This window comes from Mustela erminea, chromosome 1 (genome assembly GCF_009829155.1).
Source record: "Mustela erminea isolate mMusErm1 chromosome 1, mMusErm1.Pri, whole genome shotgun sequence".
Classification (NCBI taxonomy): Eukaryota; Metazoa; Chordata; class Mammalia; order Carnivora; family Mustelidae; genus Mustela; species Mustela erminea.
In genome coordinates this window covers 135,192,715-135,210,087 of record NC_045614.1, presented here as the reverse complement: position 1 = coordinate 135,210,087, position 17,373 = coordinate 135,192,715, and the positions used below count along the sequence as shown (strand labels likewise).

General features: G+C 38.3%; 1 protein-coding gene across 2 annotated transcripts; it reads right to left on the bottom strand.

The window, feature by feature from the left end:
- Positions 1-1,622: 1,622 nt before the first annotated feature.
- On the bottom strand, positions 1,623-17,186 carry TRIM59 (tripartite motif containing 59). Of its 2 annotated transcripts, none has more exons than XM_032342737.1 (3): positions 17,097-17,186; positions 16,070-16,150; positions 1,623-4,138 (listed from the first exon to the last, which is right to left on the bottom strand). In XM_032342737.1, the coding sequence occupies exon 3, from the start codon at positions 4,133-4,135 to the stop codon at positions 2,924-2,926; it is 1,212 nt and encodes a 403-aa protein (XP_032198628.1). In that variant the 5' UTR covers positions 4,136-4,138; positions 16,070-16,150; positions 17,097-17,186; the 3' UTR covers positions 1,623-2,923. The 2 variants fall into 2 exon arrangements, with proteins under 2 accessions (XP_032198628.1, XP_032198636.1); XM_032342745.1 differs by having other exon boundaries at positions 16,074-16,150.
- Between the last annotated feature and the right edge of the window lie 187 nt (positions 17,187-17,373).

Below are 17,373 nucleotides of genomic sequence, written 5' to 3'. Positions count from 1 at the left end.
GTTACTACCAACAGAGTTTAAAAGTATGTTAGTTCATGAACAGTAAGTTCTAAACTACATCATGTTACTCAAAATGCACATACCATCATGGACCCCTAATCTACAGTGGAAAAGCCTGCCAACTACTAATGAATAAATTCTTAAGGTATTCTATTTAATTTACTATAACAGTTTGTGGACAGTCACTGTATTTATTACCCAAACAATGGGAACATTTTTTTAAACAGTTCTGAATTCTACAAGATGAAAATTTAAATATTTTATATGCTTTTCTAACTCAGTGTGTTTAAAACTTGCAAGAGGGCCAGTCAGCAAACAGGCAATATCTGAACATGAGTAAGATACTCATCAGTGAAAAAGGAATAAATACTCATTATTATTGCTTCATTTAAAGAAAAATGAAGTATGTAGGGGTTAACTTTCTTAGTATAAATGGGAATTGTTTGCCTATCCATCTGCCAGGGCTTTTTCTTTCCTGCATTAGCTCGGTGTTACACTGTAAACTGAAGTTGGCAACCACTTGGTTTTCAAGAGGAATTCTGGTATTGAATCAAGTCTTTGCCCTAGCTATTTGATTTTGGGATATTGATCCTAAGAAATTAAAACTAAAAGTTATTAGCTTAATAATCAGCCATTGTTTAGGTATTAAAAGATCCAACAAAGATGGTTTGTATCCTAACAGTCATTAAATATGTAAATACATGAGCATGGACTTAAATAAAGCAAGATATGAAACTCTAATATGGTCATTTGTTTTAAATCAAGATATAAGGGAAAAGTAAAAAATATAATCAAGTGCTTTTTCATTGGTGAAAGTAGTGATGAATTTCTGGAACTTAATACTCTAGTACTAAGCTCTACAACATTTTAAGTCTTAAAAAAGAGTTTAGATAATTCCCATTACCCATATGAAAATTCCAGAGCTACTACCCCTGAGTTTGAGCGCCTTATTAAGCCACTCAAATGCACATAAAATAGCAAAATAAGTTTATTAAAATATATTTTGTTATACATAAAACTTAGAAATATTTTGAGATTATATACTTTTAAGTTTTACAGTTTCATCCTCCTGATAAGAATTATAAAACAGAACAGCATGTATTAAGAATCAGTAATTTGTATTCTTGACTATATTCACACACACTACATAAAATTCAGTTTTGTCTAAGAACTGGCAACTTAACAAAACAATGTCAAACCTAAAATGTGTTAATAAGTATATGGTCCCAATCTTTAGCTATATAAATAGATTCTTAGACATAAATTAGTCCTAATTGAATAAAAATCTTGGCTCAAGGTTTTGGTAGCATAACAGCAGAAACACTAAAAATATACTGTCCCTTATGCTGGCTGTATGGCCTTAGGCAAACCGCTTGCTTATTGTTTCCTTATCTACAAAAAGAAGATAATACCTACTTCAGAAACGGGACATGAAGTGCTTGACACAAACAGCTAGAAATTTCAGTGCTTACTAATATGTGTATTCAAAAAAAAGAGGCATTTTTGTATTGTGACCAACCAACTTCAATCTAAGTTACTATGTTGTATTTATATTTTAATACCTTAATATTTAGCTCACCTCCACCACCATTAATAACCTCCAAGTGTTCTTTGCCTCTGTGATTGATAATTGTGCTATATATATATTCTGATTCTGGTCATGTATTTGACTTAATACAGCCAGCCATCTTTGTGTTGATATTCTCAGCAGATAAGACATTAGGAACATTTTAAACTACAGCCATATTAACTCATAATTTATATGTAGTATAGGACCAGGAGCATTCCCCAAAATGACCTGAAAGTCTGAACTACATAGGGCTCCTAGGGAGGAATGGATCTAAGAGCAACAGCCAATTTGGAATTTCTGGAAAATGATCTTTTACTTAACATTTTCATGAACAAAAGGGGCAAGCCAGAAGTCCTACCACAAGCACCACAATTCCAGTCCCTATTAACAATAAGGGAACTAATCAAAGGGATTTGACTAAATAGTCACACAGGCTCCCATTTAAGCAAAATTTAAGAAAGTTAAATTATTGGTACTTTGATAATAGCATTAGCAAATAGCAGAAAAAGACCATTTTTAAAGACAAATAGAGTTAGCATGATGCCACCTAAATCTAATGATGGAAGTTATCAACAATATACAATGCTAGTAACATGTTTTGAGTTTTTATCCAAGAACAGATTTGACTGGCAAGACTAAAGCACTAACCAAAACGTTAAATTTACACAAACCACAGAATAAAATAGAACCATTATTTGAAAAAGTTCACTGCTTGTTCCCTAACAATGTATTTCCAAAAGCCATAGCTTTGTCAGGAATGAAGATTGATAAACATTCTAGGGCTCTTAAGTCTATCTTAAAATACATTAATGTTATCAGGTAATCAGATATATTTGATCAAAAATATCCTTAATGTAAACAATCCCTTATCACTTAGACTTTGCTACTTGAATTTAATACCTCTACTCAACATCTTTATTTGGCCAAAGGCTTTAAGCCACATCAAAATAAAGGCCTTTACACTTTAAGGATTTTTTGATCTAAAAACTATTTTTACATAACTGCAACACTATCCACTGCAGTAACAGAATGCTAAAAGACAAAAAAAAAAGCTAAAAGACAGTATTGATACAGGAGTATCTCAGTGCCACAACGATAATACCAACCTCAAGCAAATAAAATGGGATAATATATTAAATCAAGTAAACTAGATATTCTGGTTAAGACACCTTATGTATCATTTCTGACAAATTTCTAGCTAAGCAGCATGGATGGTTTAACATATTTCTACATTTGCTGTAAATCTGATAGTTTACTTTGTTATTTGTCCATCCTACCCTGTATCTCCCTTTAGCAATGGCTATTAGTCTGCTCTACAGAATAAGCCTACTTAAACAATTCAGATTTGAATTTTCAATGAGAAACTATTTTCCACATGAATTCCTTCAGTAAATATAAAGTGTGACATAGCATATTCTTTAAATCATGCAGATTGTTAGATAAATTTTGGTAAACAGATAAAGAAACTTCAGAAAAACATATTGAAGTGATTTCATTTAAGAAGGTTATTATGTGTTGGTTAAAAAAGAGGATCAACATCAGGATCACTGAAATTAAAGTAACTATAACAATGTTTAAAATCTTAAAAAATTCAACTTCTTTCTCATCTTTATCAGGCCAGGAACATGGCATCCTCTTTGAAGAAATTTTCATTTCAGGAATGAGAAGTTTCTTAATTTGTCCAATTTCTGTTCTGCTCCAATCTTCTTTCAATATTTGGCTTACTCGAGGATAAATTTCAACAGGTTGGACCTCAGGAAGTGGTCTTTGTTTCAAAATCTGCACATGTTGGCGGATATCATCAACTTTTTCAAGAAATTTAAGTGGAGACTCCTCCTGTAAAGATGCTGTCAGTGTCATCAATTCAAGTTGCTGCTCTCTTATTTCTTTCATTCTTTCAATTTGTGGAGTATATTCTTGATTAATCAGATTGCTAACATCACAGAGAGCAGCTAGGAAAATTTTTTTTTTCTGTTCTAATATATCACTAAGCTCCTTAAAATACTGGAGAACAACTTCCTTATCACTTTGGACCATTTTTTCTGAATGAGATTTCTGTTCTTCCAGCTTTTCGATAAGTTGAGTAAGATTTGTCCAGTGTGTGTCGGTTAACTGTTCAAGTAGTTTCTGAGGCGTGTCCTTTTCTTTCAGATAAGCACTTTGAAGATCATCAATGGGATGACCATGATGTTGACCTATGGTAAGGCAATGACCACAAACTAGTTTTTTATCTAGGAGACAGTAAACATTTAATGGTTGTCTGTAATGTTCAGGACAGGTGACAATATCTGGATGGTCTTCTTGCTGATACTTTTCAATAATAGCCCTTAATGCAAAATTAACAGGTAAAGATTCAATACCAGTTGGAGCAATTTCAATAATACTTCTGCAATTGGGGCACTTGAGTGGAATTCGTAAAGGTCTCCATATATAAAAGTTCCCAGATGCCTGAAGAACGTTTTCCAAGCAATTTCTACAAAATGTATGAGAGCACGGTAGTACACGAGGATCTTCAAAAATACTGTAACAAATGGGACATGTTAACTCGTCCTCAAAATTGTGCATTTCCTGTCAAGAGAAAAAACTGTTTTAAGTCTCCATGTAACAAAACACTTGTACATACATTTCTAAGTAATACAATTCCTAATATATAGACATCATTTTTTAAGAGCTTAACTTTGGGACTAAAATCATACTAAACAATTCTAATTTGTAGTAAATATTTCAAATTAAAGTTATTTTAAGTTTGCTTCTATGCAAAAGTAAAATTCAGTATTCTGTTGAAGTCTACTCAATGATAACCTGTGCAACTTCTTACATTTTAAGTGCTAAAATCTAAGCTATGCACAAGAATTGAAGTCCTAGCCACAGCAGACAAGAAAAAAGAAAAGGCATCTACATTGGTTAAAAGAAAAGGTAAAACTCACTATTCGCAGATGACAAGATACTTTATACAGAAAACCCTAAAGACCACCAACAAACTGTTAGAAATAAATGAAGAGTCAGTCAAGTTGCAGTATACAAATTAATCTGTTGCATTTCTATACATTCAACAGTAGCAGGAAGAAATTAACAACTACATTTACCAAAATAAAATACCTAGGAAGAAATCAAGAAGGTGAAAGACCTGTACTCTGAAAACTATTCAACACTGATGGAAGAAACTGAAGATAACATAAACAGGTTGAAAAATACGCCATAGTCTGGATTGGAAGAACATTGTCAAAATGTCTATACTACCTAAAGCAATCTATAAATTCACAGTAATCTCTTACCAAAATACCAGGAAGTATTTTTCATAGAACTGGAATATGCCTAAAAGACCCTGAATAGCCAAAGCAAATCTTGATAACAACAAAGGTGGTTCTTTAGGGAGGTACCACAATTCCAGATTTCAAACTATACTACAAAGCTGCAGCAATCAAAACAGTATGGTACTGGTACAAAAACACAGATCAATGAACAGGATAGCCCAGAAAGAAACCCACGTACATGGGCAATCTCTGACAAAGACAAGAATATATAATGAGGAAAAGAGAACTTTAATGATGCTGGGAAAAATGAACAGCTCTATGTTAAAGACAAACTGGACCAATTTCTTTACACCATATACAAAAATAAACTCAAAGTGGATTAAAGTCCAAAATGTAAAACCAGAAAACTCCATAAAGAAAACATAGAAAATATGTCTCCTTAAGAAAATATGTCTCCTTAAGCAAGGGAAACGAAGTAAACTGGAACTACACCAAAATTGAAAGTTTCTGCCCAGCAAATGAAAAGGCAATGAGTGGTTATTTGTAAATGATACCTGATAAGGGGTTAATATCCAAAATATATAAGGAACCTGTACAACCCAACACCCAAAAATGGGCAGAGGACCGGAATAAACAGTTTTCCAAAGACATACAGATGACCAACAGATCCGACACAATGCTCATCAGTGATCAGGGAAACACACCAAAACCATGAGACACCACCTTAGGTTTGTTAGAATGGCTAGTATCAGACAAGAAAAATGAGTGTTGGCAAGGATGTGCGGAAAAAGGGAACCCTGCACTGTTGGTGGAGTGTGAATTGGTGCAACCACTGGAAAACAGTATGGAGGTTCCTCAAAAAACTAAAAATCAAAATACCATATAACCCAGTAATTGCACTACTAGATATTTAACCAACAAAGATAACACTAATTCCAAAGGACGTATGCACCCCATGTTCACTGCAATAGCCAAGATATGGAGGCAATAACAAGTGTCCTTCAAAAATGAACGGATGAGATCGTGTGTGTGTGTGTGAGATAAAAATAGACACAATGGAGTAATCAGCCATAGAAAAATGAGATCTTGTCATCTCCAATAACATGGATGGACCTGGAGGGTATTATGCTAAGCAGAAAAAAGACTAATACCATATATGTGGAATCTAAACAAATGAGCGGGGGCACCTAGGTGTCTCGGTTGACTGAGTGTCCAGCTCTTGGTTTCAGCTCAGGTCATGATCTCAGGGTTGTGGGATCGAGTCCCGTATGGGGGCTCCTTGCTCTGCAGTTTGCTTAAGATTCTCTACCTTTTCTTTTCTTCTGCCCCTTCCCCAGCTCGTGCTCTCGCTCTCATTCTAAATAAGTTAAATCTTTAAAAAAAAAAAAAAATGTGCAAACAAAAACACCAAAACAGACCCAAAAATATGGAGAACAAAAGTGGTTGTGGGGCAGAGGGTGGATGGGGATGGTGAAACAGGTGAAGGCGATAGGAAGGTTCTGGCTTCCAGTTATGGGATAAGGCACAACATTGGGAAATACAGTCAGTGGTATTTTAACAGCTCAGTATAGTGACATGGTGGCTAAAATTCTGTGAGCATAACATATATAGAGTTGCTGAAACTGTTATGCACATGAAACTAATGAATGTACATCATTTGTACTTGAAAATAAGTTGGGGTTTGTTTTGTTTTGTTTTTAAGATTTTACTTACTTGCCAGAGAGAGAGCACGCACTCGCATAAGCAGGGGGTGAGGCAGGCAGAGGGAGAAGCAGGCTCCCTACTGGGCAAGGAGCCCGATGTGGGACTTAATCCCAGGACCTCAGGATCATGACCTGAGTTGAATACAGACTCTCAACCAACTGAGCCACCCAGGTGTCCCATGAAATTTTTTTTAATTGGGCAAAAATAGGCAAGATCAAACATTCCTACTAAATAACAGATTGGGATTAGCAAAATTATGTTATTAATTCAAAAGAATTCATATTCTCAGGGCTCCTGGGTGGCTCAGTGGGTTAAAGCCTCTGCCTTCGGCTCAGGTCATGATCCCAGGACCCTGGGATCAAGCCCCACATTGGGCTCTCTGCTCAGCAGGGAGCCTGCTTCCCTTCCTCTCTCTCTGCCTGTCTCTCTGCCTACTTGTGATCTCCATCTGTCAAATAAATAAAATCTTAAAAAAAAAAAAAGAATTCATATTCCCAATTGGCTCAACCATAGTTCCTAAGGCAAGGTATTAAATTTCTCTAATAACAGTTACTATAAATTTCTTAGCTTCTTCAATTGAAATACTAGTATGCTTAAAGTTCAGAATCAGCACAGTTTACTACTGCAAAGTAATACTTTCAATTTGGAAGGGAAAAACATTTTTTAATTAGTCCTTCCAATAAAAACTAGTTTTAAAGATGAACTATTAATTGGGCTTAACTATGAATTACTGACGAGTAGAGCGTTAGTGGTAAGAACATCATTAGTCCTCTTTTCCTTAATGAAAGAAACCCAGAAATAATAATTTGACCTCTTGGCAAGATATTTTTGACATTTCCAACAACAAAAGCCTGACAGTTTTGTACCCTACCTTATCTTACAGTCTTAGTTTGTACCTATCCTCAATGCAAGCCACAATCTTCAGGAATTAAACTTAGCCCTGGTAGAGAAAAATCAAATTACACCATCACTTAGAGAAACTTGAGAGCAAAACAAAAAACCCAAGTCCCATTCACGTAAACCATCCTCTATAAAACTAACTTTTAAGATGAAAAGTTTGAGAAGATATCTACAAATAATTGTGTACTTTTATTAACTATTGAAAACCTCTTTAGGGGCGCCTGGGTGGCTCAGTGGGCTAAAGCCTCTGCCTTCGGCCCAGGTCAATGATCCCAGGGTCCTGGGATCGAGCCCCACATTGGGCTCTCTGCTTGGCGGGGAGCCTGCTTCCTCCTCTCTCTCTGCCTGCCTCTCTGCCTACTTGTGATCTCTGTCAAAGAAATAAATAAAAATCTTAAAAAAAAAAAAAAAACTCTTTAGACTTTTTGGCTCTATGCTCCTTCACATTTTCAAAATCAGTCTCTTATTCAAGTCTCAAATTGGGCTCTGCCTCCTCCCCAAATAAGGTCTCTTCTCAATCTCACTGAATGCTGTACTGCCAATTTACAGCACTTAACCAGAGTTAAGAGATTTTTGTCAAATTTCCCTATATATTAGAGGATGTAAGCCTGTAGTAAGGGCAGGAGTTGTGTCTAAACAGAACTTTAAGCATTCACTACATGTATTCACTAAACACAGTAGGGATTCACTCACTGACTGAATAAACACTACCCCTTAAGAAACCAATATTAAGGGGCACCTGGGTGGCTCAGTGGGTTAAAGCCTCTGCCTTTGGCTCAGGTCATGATCCCAGGGTACTGGGATCAAGCCCTGCATCGGGCTCTCTGCTCTGTGGGGGTCCTGCTTCCTCCTCTCTCTCTGCCTGCCTCTCTGCCTACTTGTGATCGCTGTCAAATGAATAAATAAAACCTTTAAAAAAAAAAAAGAAACCAACATTAATATCAGATCTTTGTTTTTGTTTTTGTTTTTTTAAGATTTTTATTTATTTACTTGATAGACAGAGATCACAAGTAGGCAGAGAGGCAGGCAGAGAGAGAGGGAGAAGCAGGCTCCCCGCTGAGCAGAGAGCCCAATGTGGGGCTCGATCCCAGGACCCTGAGATCATGACCAGAGGCCTAAACTACTGAGCCACCCAGGCGCCCCCAGTTTTTTGTTTTTTAAACAGCAAAATCTCTACTTTTGTTTCAGAAAAGCTGTAACAGGAGAATCTATCAAAAAATATTCCATTCAGATTGACAATATTCAGAACCCTAATGAGCCAAGACGTATCACACAGATACTAAGCCTGAACTGTGAAGCATTCCAGGAAACTAAAGTAACTGAGCGACAGTACAGATGATGACATTCAGTGCAAGAGAATGCAGGCTGGGAAGATTTTTTTTTTTTTTTAAGATTTTATTTATTTATTTGACAGACAGAGATCACAGGTAGGCAGAGAGAGAGGAGGAAGCAGGCTCCCCGCTGAGCAGAGAGCCTGATGTGGGGCTCAATCCCAGGACCCTGAGATCATGACCTGAGCCAAAGGCAGAGGCTTTAACCCACTGAGCCACCCAGGCGCCCCGCTGGGAAGATTTCTTGACTTTCCCCTATATCTACAGAGAGCTCTATAATCACACAAAACCACCCATGAAAAACAAACATGTTTCTCAGAGAGAGGATTTTAGTGATGTCAGAATTCATAATGAAGGAAAAAACAAAACAGCACTTTACAGGGCGCCTGGATTGCTCAATGGGTTAAGCCTCTGCCTTCGGCTCAGGTCCTGATACCAGGGTCCTGGGATCCAGCCCCCGCATCAGGTGCTCTGCTCAGCAGGGAGCCTCCTTTCTCCTTTCTCTCTGCATGCCTCTCTGCCTACTTGTAATCTCTGTCAAATAAATAAATAAAATCTTAAAAAAAAAAAAAAAAAAAAAACACAGCACTTTGCAGTGAAAAAATAACTTTGAGCAGTGGACATATATTCAACTTAGAATTAATATTAGAGCTATTTAATATTTAAAAGTGCCAAAATTAGGACTAAAACAGAATCAAACCTTTCCCTCTAAAGTCATATTTGACAAAACTCTAGAAAACATTTTTCCCTGAGAACCCATTTAGGGACCTTCCCCACAAGAGCTCAACTTTGTTTACAATTAAGATATTTACCACAATATTGAAAGAAAATGCCATCTCCTGGGCTCATATAAAATAAAAAGCAAATACGGTCTCAAAAGTTAACTTTCAAAGTATATAAACATTTTTAATAAAATGTAATTAGAAGTTTGCAGATAACTGGGTACCTGGGTGGCTCAGTCAGTTAAGTCACTACCTTTGGCTCAGGTCATGATCCCAGGGTCCTGAGATCAAGTCCCGCATTGGGCTCCTTGCTCAGCGGGAAGCCTGCTTCTCTTTCTCCTCTGCCTGCCACTCTGCCTGCTTGTGCTCTCTTTCTCTCTCTCTGACAAATAACTAAATAAATCTTTAAAAAAGAAGTTTTTAGATAACCTAAAGATACAGAAATAAAATCCTACTCTTGGACGACCCTCTTCTTGCTGAGCTATTCAAAACTGATTTTAGGGGAGCCTGGGTGGCTCAATGGGTTAAAGCCTCTGCCTTCGGCTCAGGTCATGATCCCAGGGTCCTGGGATCGAGCCCCACATCGGGCTCTCTGCTCTGCAGGGAGCCTGCTTCCTCCCCCCTCTCTCTCTCTGCCTGCCTCTCTGCCTACTTGTGATTTCTCTCTGTCAAATAAATAAAATCTTAAAAAAAAGAAAAAAAAAGAGCTGATTTTAGGCAATACATTTATGAACAGTCAGAACTGTTTAACAGAAGCAGGCCTAGATGAAAACAACTCTGTAAGGTCAGCAACTTTCTGACTCTGGTTATTGCCTGAGAATCAGAAAGTATAGGTCGCTATCATGCTTAGAAACTAGTTCTTCAGAAACCAGCATGAAATTTCATGCCCCAGAAGTTTTCTATATCCAGGTCAGACTTCTGAGGGGGAAATAAAGGGGCAAAAACTTTACCTATGTTTATTTTCAAGGATGAGTATCTTGGATTTAGCCATGTTGTATGTAAAATAACAACACTGGAAAATAGAAGGCAGTGAAGGAATGCCCTTAATATTCCAGGAAAAAATGGCTTCCAACCTAAAATTCTATACCCAGAAGAATAAATTTTGGAAAAGAAAAGCAAGAATTCTCACCGGGTTAATGGTGAAATTAAATCCAGGACAACTGTGGAGCAAGCCTAGAGAACAAGTAGTCTGGGAAAAAAAGATCCGAAAGGAATGTCTTTGAGAAATAGAACTGACAATATTTCAAGAAGTGTCTGAACATATTAAGAGGTGATGACAAAACTAAAGTTTGGGAAAAGTGACAGAACCATGAAATGGGAGGAAATATATGGCTCTCTTATATTAGTGTAATATTAAATATTGACTTTACCAAAAAACATGACTTATGGACTGAATGCCTGTGTCCCCCTAAAATTCATGTTGAGATCCTAGCGGTTAATGAGATGGTATTAGTAAGTAGAGCCTTTGGGAGATGAGGTCATAAGGGCAGTGAGCCCTCATGAACCAATTTGTGCCCTTAGAGGAGACAGGATGGTGTGCTCCCTCTCCTCAGCTCTCCACCACATAAGGACAACAGCATTAAGAGGGCCATCTGCAACCCAGGAAGGGAGCATTTGTTTGTTTGTTTTTAAAGATTTATTTGTTTAACGGATAGCAATAGAGGGAACACAAGCCAAGGTTGGGGGGAGTGGGAGAGGGAGAAGCAGGCTTCCTGCAGAGCAGGGAGCCTGACGCAGGGCTCAGGGCTCAGTCCCAGGACCCTGGAATCATGATGTGAGCTGAAGGCAGACACTTAACAACGAGCCACCCAGGTGCCCCAGGAAGGGAACTCTTACCAGAACCCAGCCATGCTGACATCCTGATCTTAGATGTCCCAACCTCCAGAACTACAAGAAATCTATTGTTTGGGCCACTTAAGTTGATGGTATTTTTGTTATAACAGCCCAAACTAAGAAAATGACTATTATATTGGCTGGAGGGAATAAAGGAAGGAAACAGTGTTCGAGAACTAAATCTTAGGGGGACCGGGGTGGCTCAGTCGGTCGGTTGAGTGGCTGCCTTCAGCTCAGGTCATGATCCCAGGATCCTGGAATAGAGCCCCACATAGGGCTCTCTGCTCTGCAGGGGAGGCTGCTTCCCCCTCTCTCTCTGCCTGCCACTCTGCCTACTTGTGCCCTTTCTCTCTCTGTCAAATAAATTTTTAAAAAAACACCTAAGAACTAAATCTTAATCTTCCAGGAAGTCAAAAGTAAAAATTCAAGAAGTCACATTAAAAAATCTAGAAGCAGATACCAAAAATCTAGAAGCAGATACAAAAAGAAATCATTGAATGAGAGTGGTTGCTTCTGGAGAGCAGGAATCAGGAGTGGGAAGAGTGAGAGGACGGGCTACTCTTTTTCATTATTAACCTCAATACTGCTATTTTATTTTTAACTATTAACAGCTAACTAAAAACAAAATTTTAGACAGAGACAATCCTACAAGCAAGCATCCAGGCAAAAAACTAAGATATCTAAAAAAGGAAAATCAATGGTCTCAGAATTCTCTTCTGGGAAATTGTAATTTCCAAAAATGGCCACAACCATTATCTCCCACATATACTCCCCACAATGTGGCTTCAGTGGTACTCCCCCATCAAACGATGAAATCTCTTCTCCCCACAAAAAACCTGGGCAGGCCATGTGACTGCTTTGATCAACAGAATATAAAGTACAAGTGATGCTATGACCATTCTGGGTACAGCCCTTAATTAGCCTGGCAGGTTACTGTCCCAGACCCATGAATCAATATGTAAAACAAAGTCCAGGCTACTCTGCTGGCAAGAGAGGAAAAGTAGAGAAGCAATGAGGTACCAGACATGTGAGTGAAAAAGTCATCATGAACACACAGCCAGCCAAACCTTCGGGTATTTGTTACAGGGCAACAGATAACCAGAACATCTCCAAAGCAACAAGGAATGCTAAGAAATCATATAACGAGGTCCACAGGGTCTAGAAGGAAAAGGGTATGACCTAAGAATTCTGTACCCAGCCAAGATGTACTTTATTCATGCGAGACAAAAATACTTAGGAAAATCTATAGGGTTTAAAAAAAGAATTGTACAGGGCAAAGCTGAAGCTATATACTTTCATTACCAAACAAAAGGAATAGAAAAAGGATTCATCTAAAGGGAAAGAGAAAAAAAGGAAAACCGACCTAGGAAAAGCAGAAGAAAAATAATAAAAATAAATGAAGAAAACAATGATTAACAAAATCGCTGGTACTGATAAACCCAAGAGCTGTCTCTTTAAATAAATAAGCCACTAGCTATCTGGAATAGGCAGCATCCAAGATGGCCTCCCAATGACCTCCACTTTCTAGTACTCATGTCCTTTTGTAATCCCTTTCCCTTGAGTGTAGATTGGACCTAGTGACTCTCTTCTTTTTTAAGATTTTATTTATTTATTTGAGAGAGGGAGAGAGCACAACCAGGGGGAGCAGGAGAGGGAGAAGGAGATTCCCCACACTCAGCAGGGTCCCAAAGCGGGGCTCAATCCCAGGATCCAGGGATCATGACCTGAGCCGAGGGAAAACGTTTAACGGACTGAGCCACCCAGGGGACCCCCTTCTAAGAGAATACAGCAGAAGCAACCGGATATTACTTTCAAGGTTTTGTAATAAGACCATGGTTTCCATCAGGAATGACCTGGCTCTCTTCATCTCTCTTAGATCACTATCACTGAGGGAGGAGAGATGCCATGTTGTGAGCAGACCAAAGTCCACTTGTTATGACCAGCCCTCAGTCTACAGCCCTCAGTCTAACAGCCCCCTAGAAACTGGAAGTCTGCTGATAAGTGGGCTTACTAGCAAGATACTTCAGGTCCAGTGAAATCCTGCAATGACTGCAGCCTCAGCCAACAACTTGACTGCAACCTCATGAGAGAGACGCTGGGCTGGAGGCACTCAGCTAAGCTGCTCCTAGATTCCTGGCCCACAGAAATTGTATTTTAATATTTGTTCTTTTAAGCTGCTAAATATGGGGATAATTTGTTATGTAGCAATTGATTAATACACAAACTCATCAAGAGACAAAAGGAAGAAACAACAAATATACAAAGACAGCATGGAAAAAAGGAAATAAACCAAAAATAGAAAAATCCAAAATCAGAATACCTTGCATAATTCTATGCTACTATATTTGGAAGAGTTACCAAAAATGAATTATTCTCTATATCAGTTCAAATACCAAACTGACCAGAGAATATATAAAGCAAAATATGAGAGAAATTCACAAATTAGAAAGTGCTATTCTGAAAAAAAGAAGGGACAAGCTTCTCTGGGGGAGCTCTTTCGAATTTTTAGGAGGCAATTTCCAGTTCAACTATTCTATAATATAAAGATGTAGAGTTTGCAAATTGTTTTGAAAATAGTATAGCATGATTCCAAAACCTAATAAAAACTAAAATAGACTAATTTCAAAGATGGATACCAATATAAAAATCCTGAACACAATATTAGCAAAACCAAATCCAGAGTACAATGATCAAAATGAGATTCTTCCCAGAAATGTAAGTTCATTTAATAACTGAAAATTACTCAGGTCAATGGAGGCAAAACTTTTAATTGCAATAGATGTGGAAAGTGCATGTAATATAAAAACTAGTAAGCACTCCACAAAGACAAAGTAAAATGGGGCTAAAGGAAGAGGAGATGGAGAGTTATTGTTTAATTCTAGTCTGGGAAGATGGAAAAAGTTCTGGAGACAGATGGGTGCTGACAGTAGCACAACAATGTGAATGAACTTAATGACCCTCCTCTGTACACTTACTGCGTATAATGGTAAATTTTTTCTCTTTCTCTCTCTCTCTTAAATAAATAAAATCGTTTTTAAAAAATTAAAAAATTAAAAAATTTTTAAAAAGTCACCAAGAAATGAATATAAAAATAAATCTTTTCAGAAATTGAGGCTTAGGGCACCTGGGTGGCTCAGTAGGTTAAAGCTCAGGTCATGATCTCAGGGTCCTGGGATCGAGCCCTGAATTGGGCTCTCTGCTCAGCAGGGAGCCTGCTTCCCCCTCTCTCTGCCTGCCTCTCTGCCTACTAGTGATCTCTCTCTGTCAAATAAATAAAGTCTTTGAAAAAAAAAAAAAAAGAAAGAAAGAAAGAAATTGAGGCTAAACCATCCACTTCTAAAATTATTTCACAAAATTCTTGTGTTTTAGTGTCAAAAACAAATACACTTCTGAATTTCTAAACTTTTAATGCATTCTCCATAAAGTGGATTTCCTACAGAGCCTCCATGATGTCTAACTAGAATAGTGAATGGTCAGTAGAAAGAGATTATGGAGAATTAAACAGTACAAAAAAAATCCATTCTCTTACACAGTATGTGTAAATGATTTTTTAAGTTTTAATTCACTAACAATGCCTCTTTCATCTCTAAACATGAATAGTAATAAAAATTCCATTATATTTTACAACCTCTGAAGCAAATTATGTTTACCACATTACAGAGTTTAAGTGACTTGCTCCAGAACTTATAGTGTGAGTCAGCTATAAGTCTGGGAAAATTCTGATTGGGTCTCACATCTCTGTGGCCCAAACTGATAACAAGGCACATTTTATGCAATTCAAGATTACTTCAGAAATACTACAACTGCCCTATATACATAGGGCAAAATTTTAAAAATACATTTGTACATCTAAATATACAAAAATAATGGGAGGGTAACCATAACCCTTTCAAATTAAAAAAAAAAAAAATCCTATGGTCAGATATGACTTTAACTCTGCCCATTTGCATTGTTCTTGCATTTGACATCAATCTATTTCCCCAAACTAAAAAAGAAACTACTTATGTGATTTAACCAAGAACTGAAACGAGAAATTCAGGTTTTCATTGTTTTTCCCTCAGCACTTTTCACAGTGAAAGTATATTCAGCAATGTTTGCTGAAAGGCAATGTTAACATGAAAATTAACATGACGGGCGCCTGGGTGGCTCAGTGGGTTAAGCCGCTGCCTTCAGCTCAGGTCATGATCTCAGGGTCCTGGGATCAAGTCCCGCATCCGGCGCTCTGCTCAGCAGGGAGCCTGCTTCCCTCTCTCTTTGCCTGCCTCTCAGTCTATTGTGATCTCTCTCTGTAAAATGAATAAATAAAATCTTTAAAAAAAAAAAAAGAAAATTAACATGACCTAAAATCAAAATTTTCACCTTCCCCAACTAAATTATTGTAACTTACTTCAAAGGGTAGTTACATAGAGTCATCAAAAAAAAAAAAAAAAGACAAATCAAGTATGTAAATGCATAGTTTTTATATCCAGGTAAGGAATAAATGCAACTTGCAGGTCTGTATGTATAAAATGATACCATTTGTTTAGATGTACACAAATTCCTGTAAAATTTCTGAAAAGGTACACAAAAGTGACTATCTTTAAGGTACACGTCAGATGAGGGAGCTGTTTTCACTTTATGCTCCTCCTAGATGGCTTGAATTTTATACACCAACATGTCTTTTTTCTGATTTAAAAATCTCAACTTCCACTTTAAATCATACACTCAAAAAAATTTACTGAGAATTTTGTATTCACTTAATCTTTCAGAGCTTACCTACTTTGCTGCTGATCTTCTGGATTAGCGACTGAATATACTTTATCTTCTCCAACTTACTCAGTTTCTTTTATTCGTGTTCTAAAATTAAAATAATTTTACCTTAATATTTTAGGTTTGCATTCTCAAAGAACAGATTAAATATGACATCACAGGAAAGGTTATTTCACTCCTCGACGTTTATCTCCCCTAAGCCTCATTGTGTTTTTATAAAAATAGTGAGAAATATCAACAGTTGGTGGTGCAGGAGAGGTATCACTTGTACATTGAAAATTCCAACAATCCTGTGACCAAATAAATGGTCACAAAGGATCTCTTTTTGTAGCGTCAAGTATCTTACGAGCACTTGAAAATGTTAGCCAACAATGATGATGACGGAGCAAACATTCATGCGCATTTAACTTCTTCAAGTCAACTTGAAAACAAGAAACATCCACGGGAGCGTAAGATTTTGCCAGCTTAATATTATAAATACTGATTTAGGTTATCCCCACCAATGCGTGTCTGTACATGTGTCAGTTCTGCCATTTAAATGTTGTGGCGCCCTGGGTCAGTTTTTCCTAATGCCTCTCAGAACCGAGGTTTCACACCTGTAAAATGGGCACACCCACTATTAAGTCTTGTGAGAACCTCTCACAAAGGGCCGCAACATAACCGTACCCTTCCCTTTCTCCAAGGTTTAGGGCAAATCTTTCCGAGCCTCCCCCCACCCCCCACAATGCACTTCCACCGCCCCCGCGCCCCCCGCCCGAAACCACGCGAGGCAGACCAGGTCTGTGGAGTCCCGCTCTTCTCACCCTCACCACCACACGCGGCCTGCTCCCAAACAGAAACTCAGCTCCGCACCCGAGGGAGAAAAACGAGGTTCCGCAACCTCCTCCTCTGGGACGAGAGAGAGTAAATGCAGGACCCGTGCCCACGCTCTCCATCACCAAGCCCCTAGACTCTCCCCCAGACACACCCAGGACACCAGCCTGTGCTTACAGACAAAGAAGACGGACCCCTCCAAGACGCTCCTTAGACTCACCGCGGGGAGTTTGAGACCAACCTACTCCACAGGCCAGAACAGCTCTACGGCCTCCACGCTCCGCGTCCCCGAGATGCTTGGCGTCCCCGCCCTCCTCCGCCCTGAGGGATTTCAGGTGCCCAGACGGGGCGGGGCCTCGCGGAGCCTCACGACGCAAGCGCAGTCTCCCGGCAACGTTCAACTGCGTAGCGTCCGCCAATGGGAAAGAGCGCGGGGCAGCCTTTCAAAAGTAAACGGCCGGCAGCGCCTTTGGAGGCGGACGCGTAACTGCCAGGGC

Excerpts from the sequence above, each read along its gene's own strand:
- TRIM59 (XM_032342737.1), bottom strand. The coding sequence starts at position 4,135 with ATGCACAATTTTGAGGACGAGTTAACATGTCCCATTTGTTACAGTATT.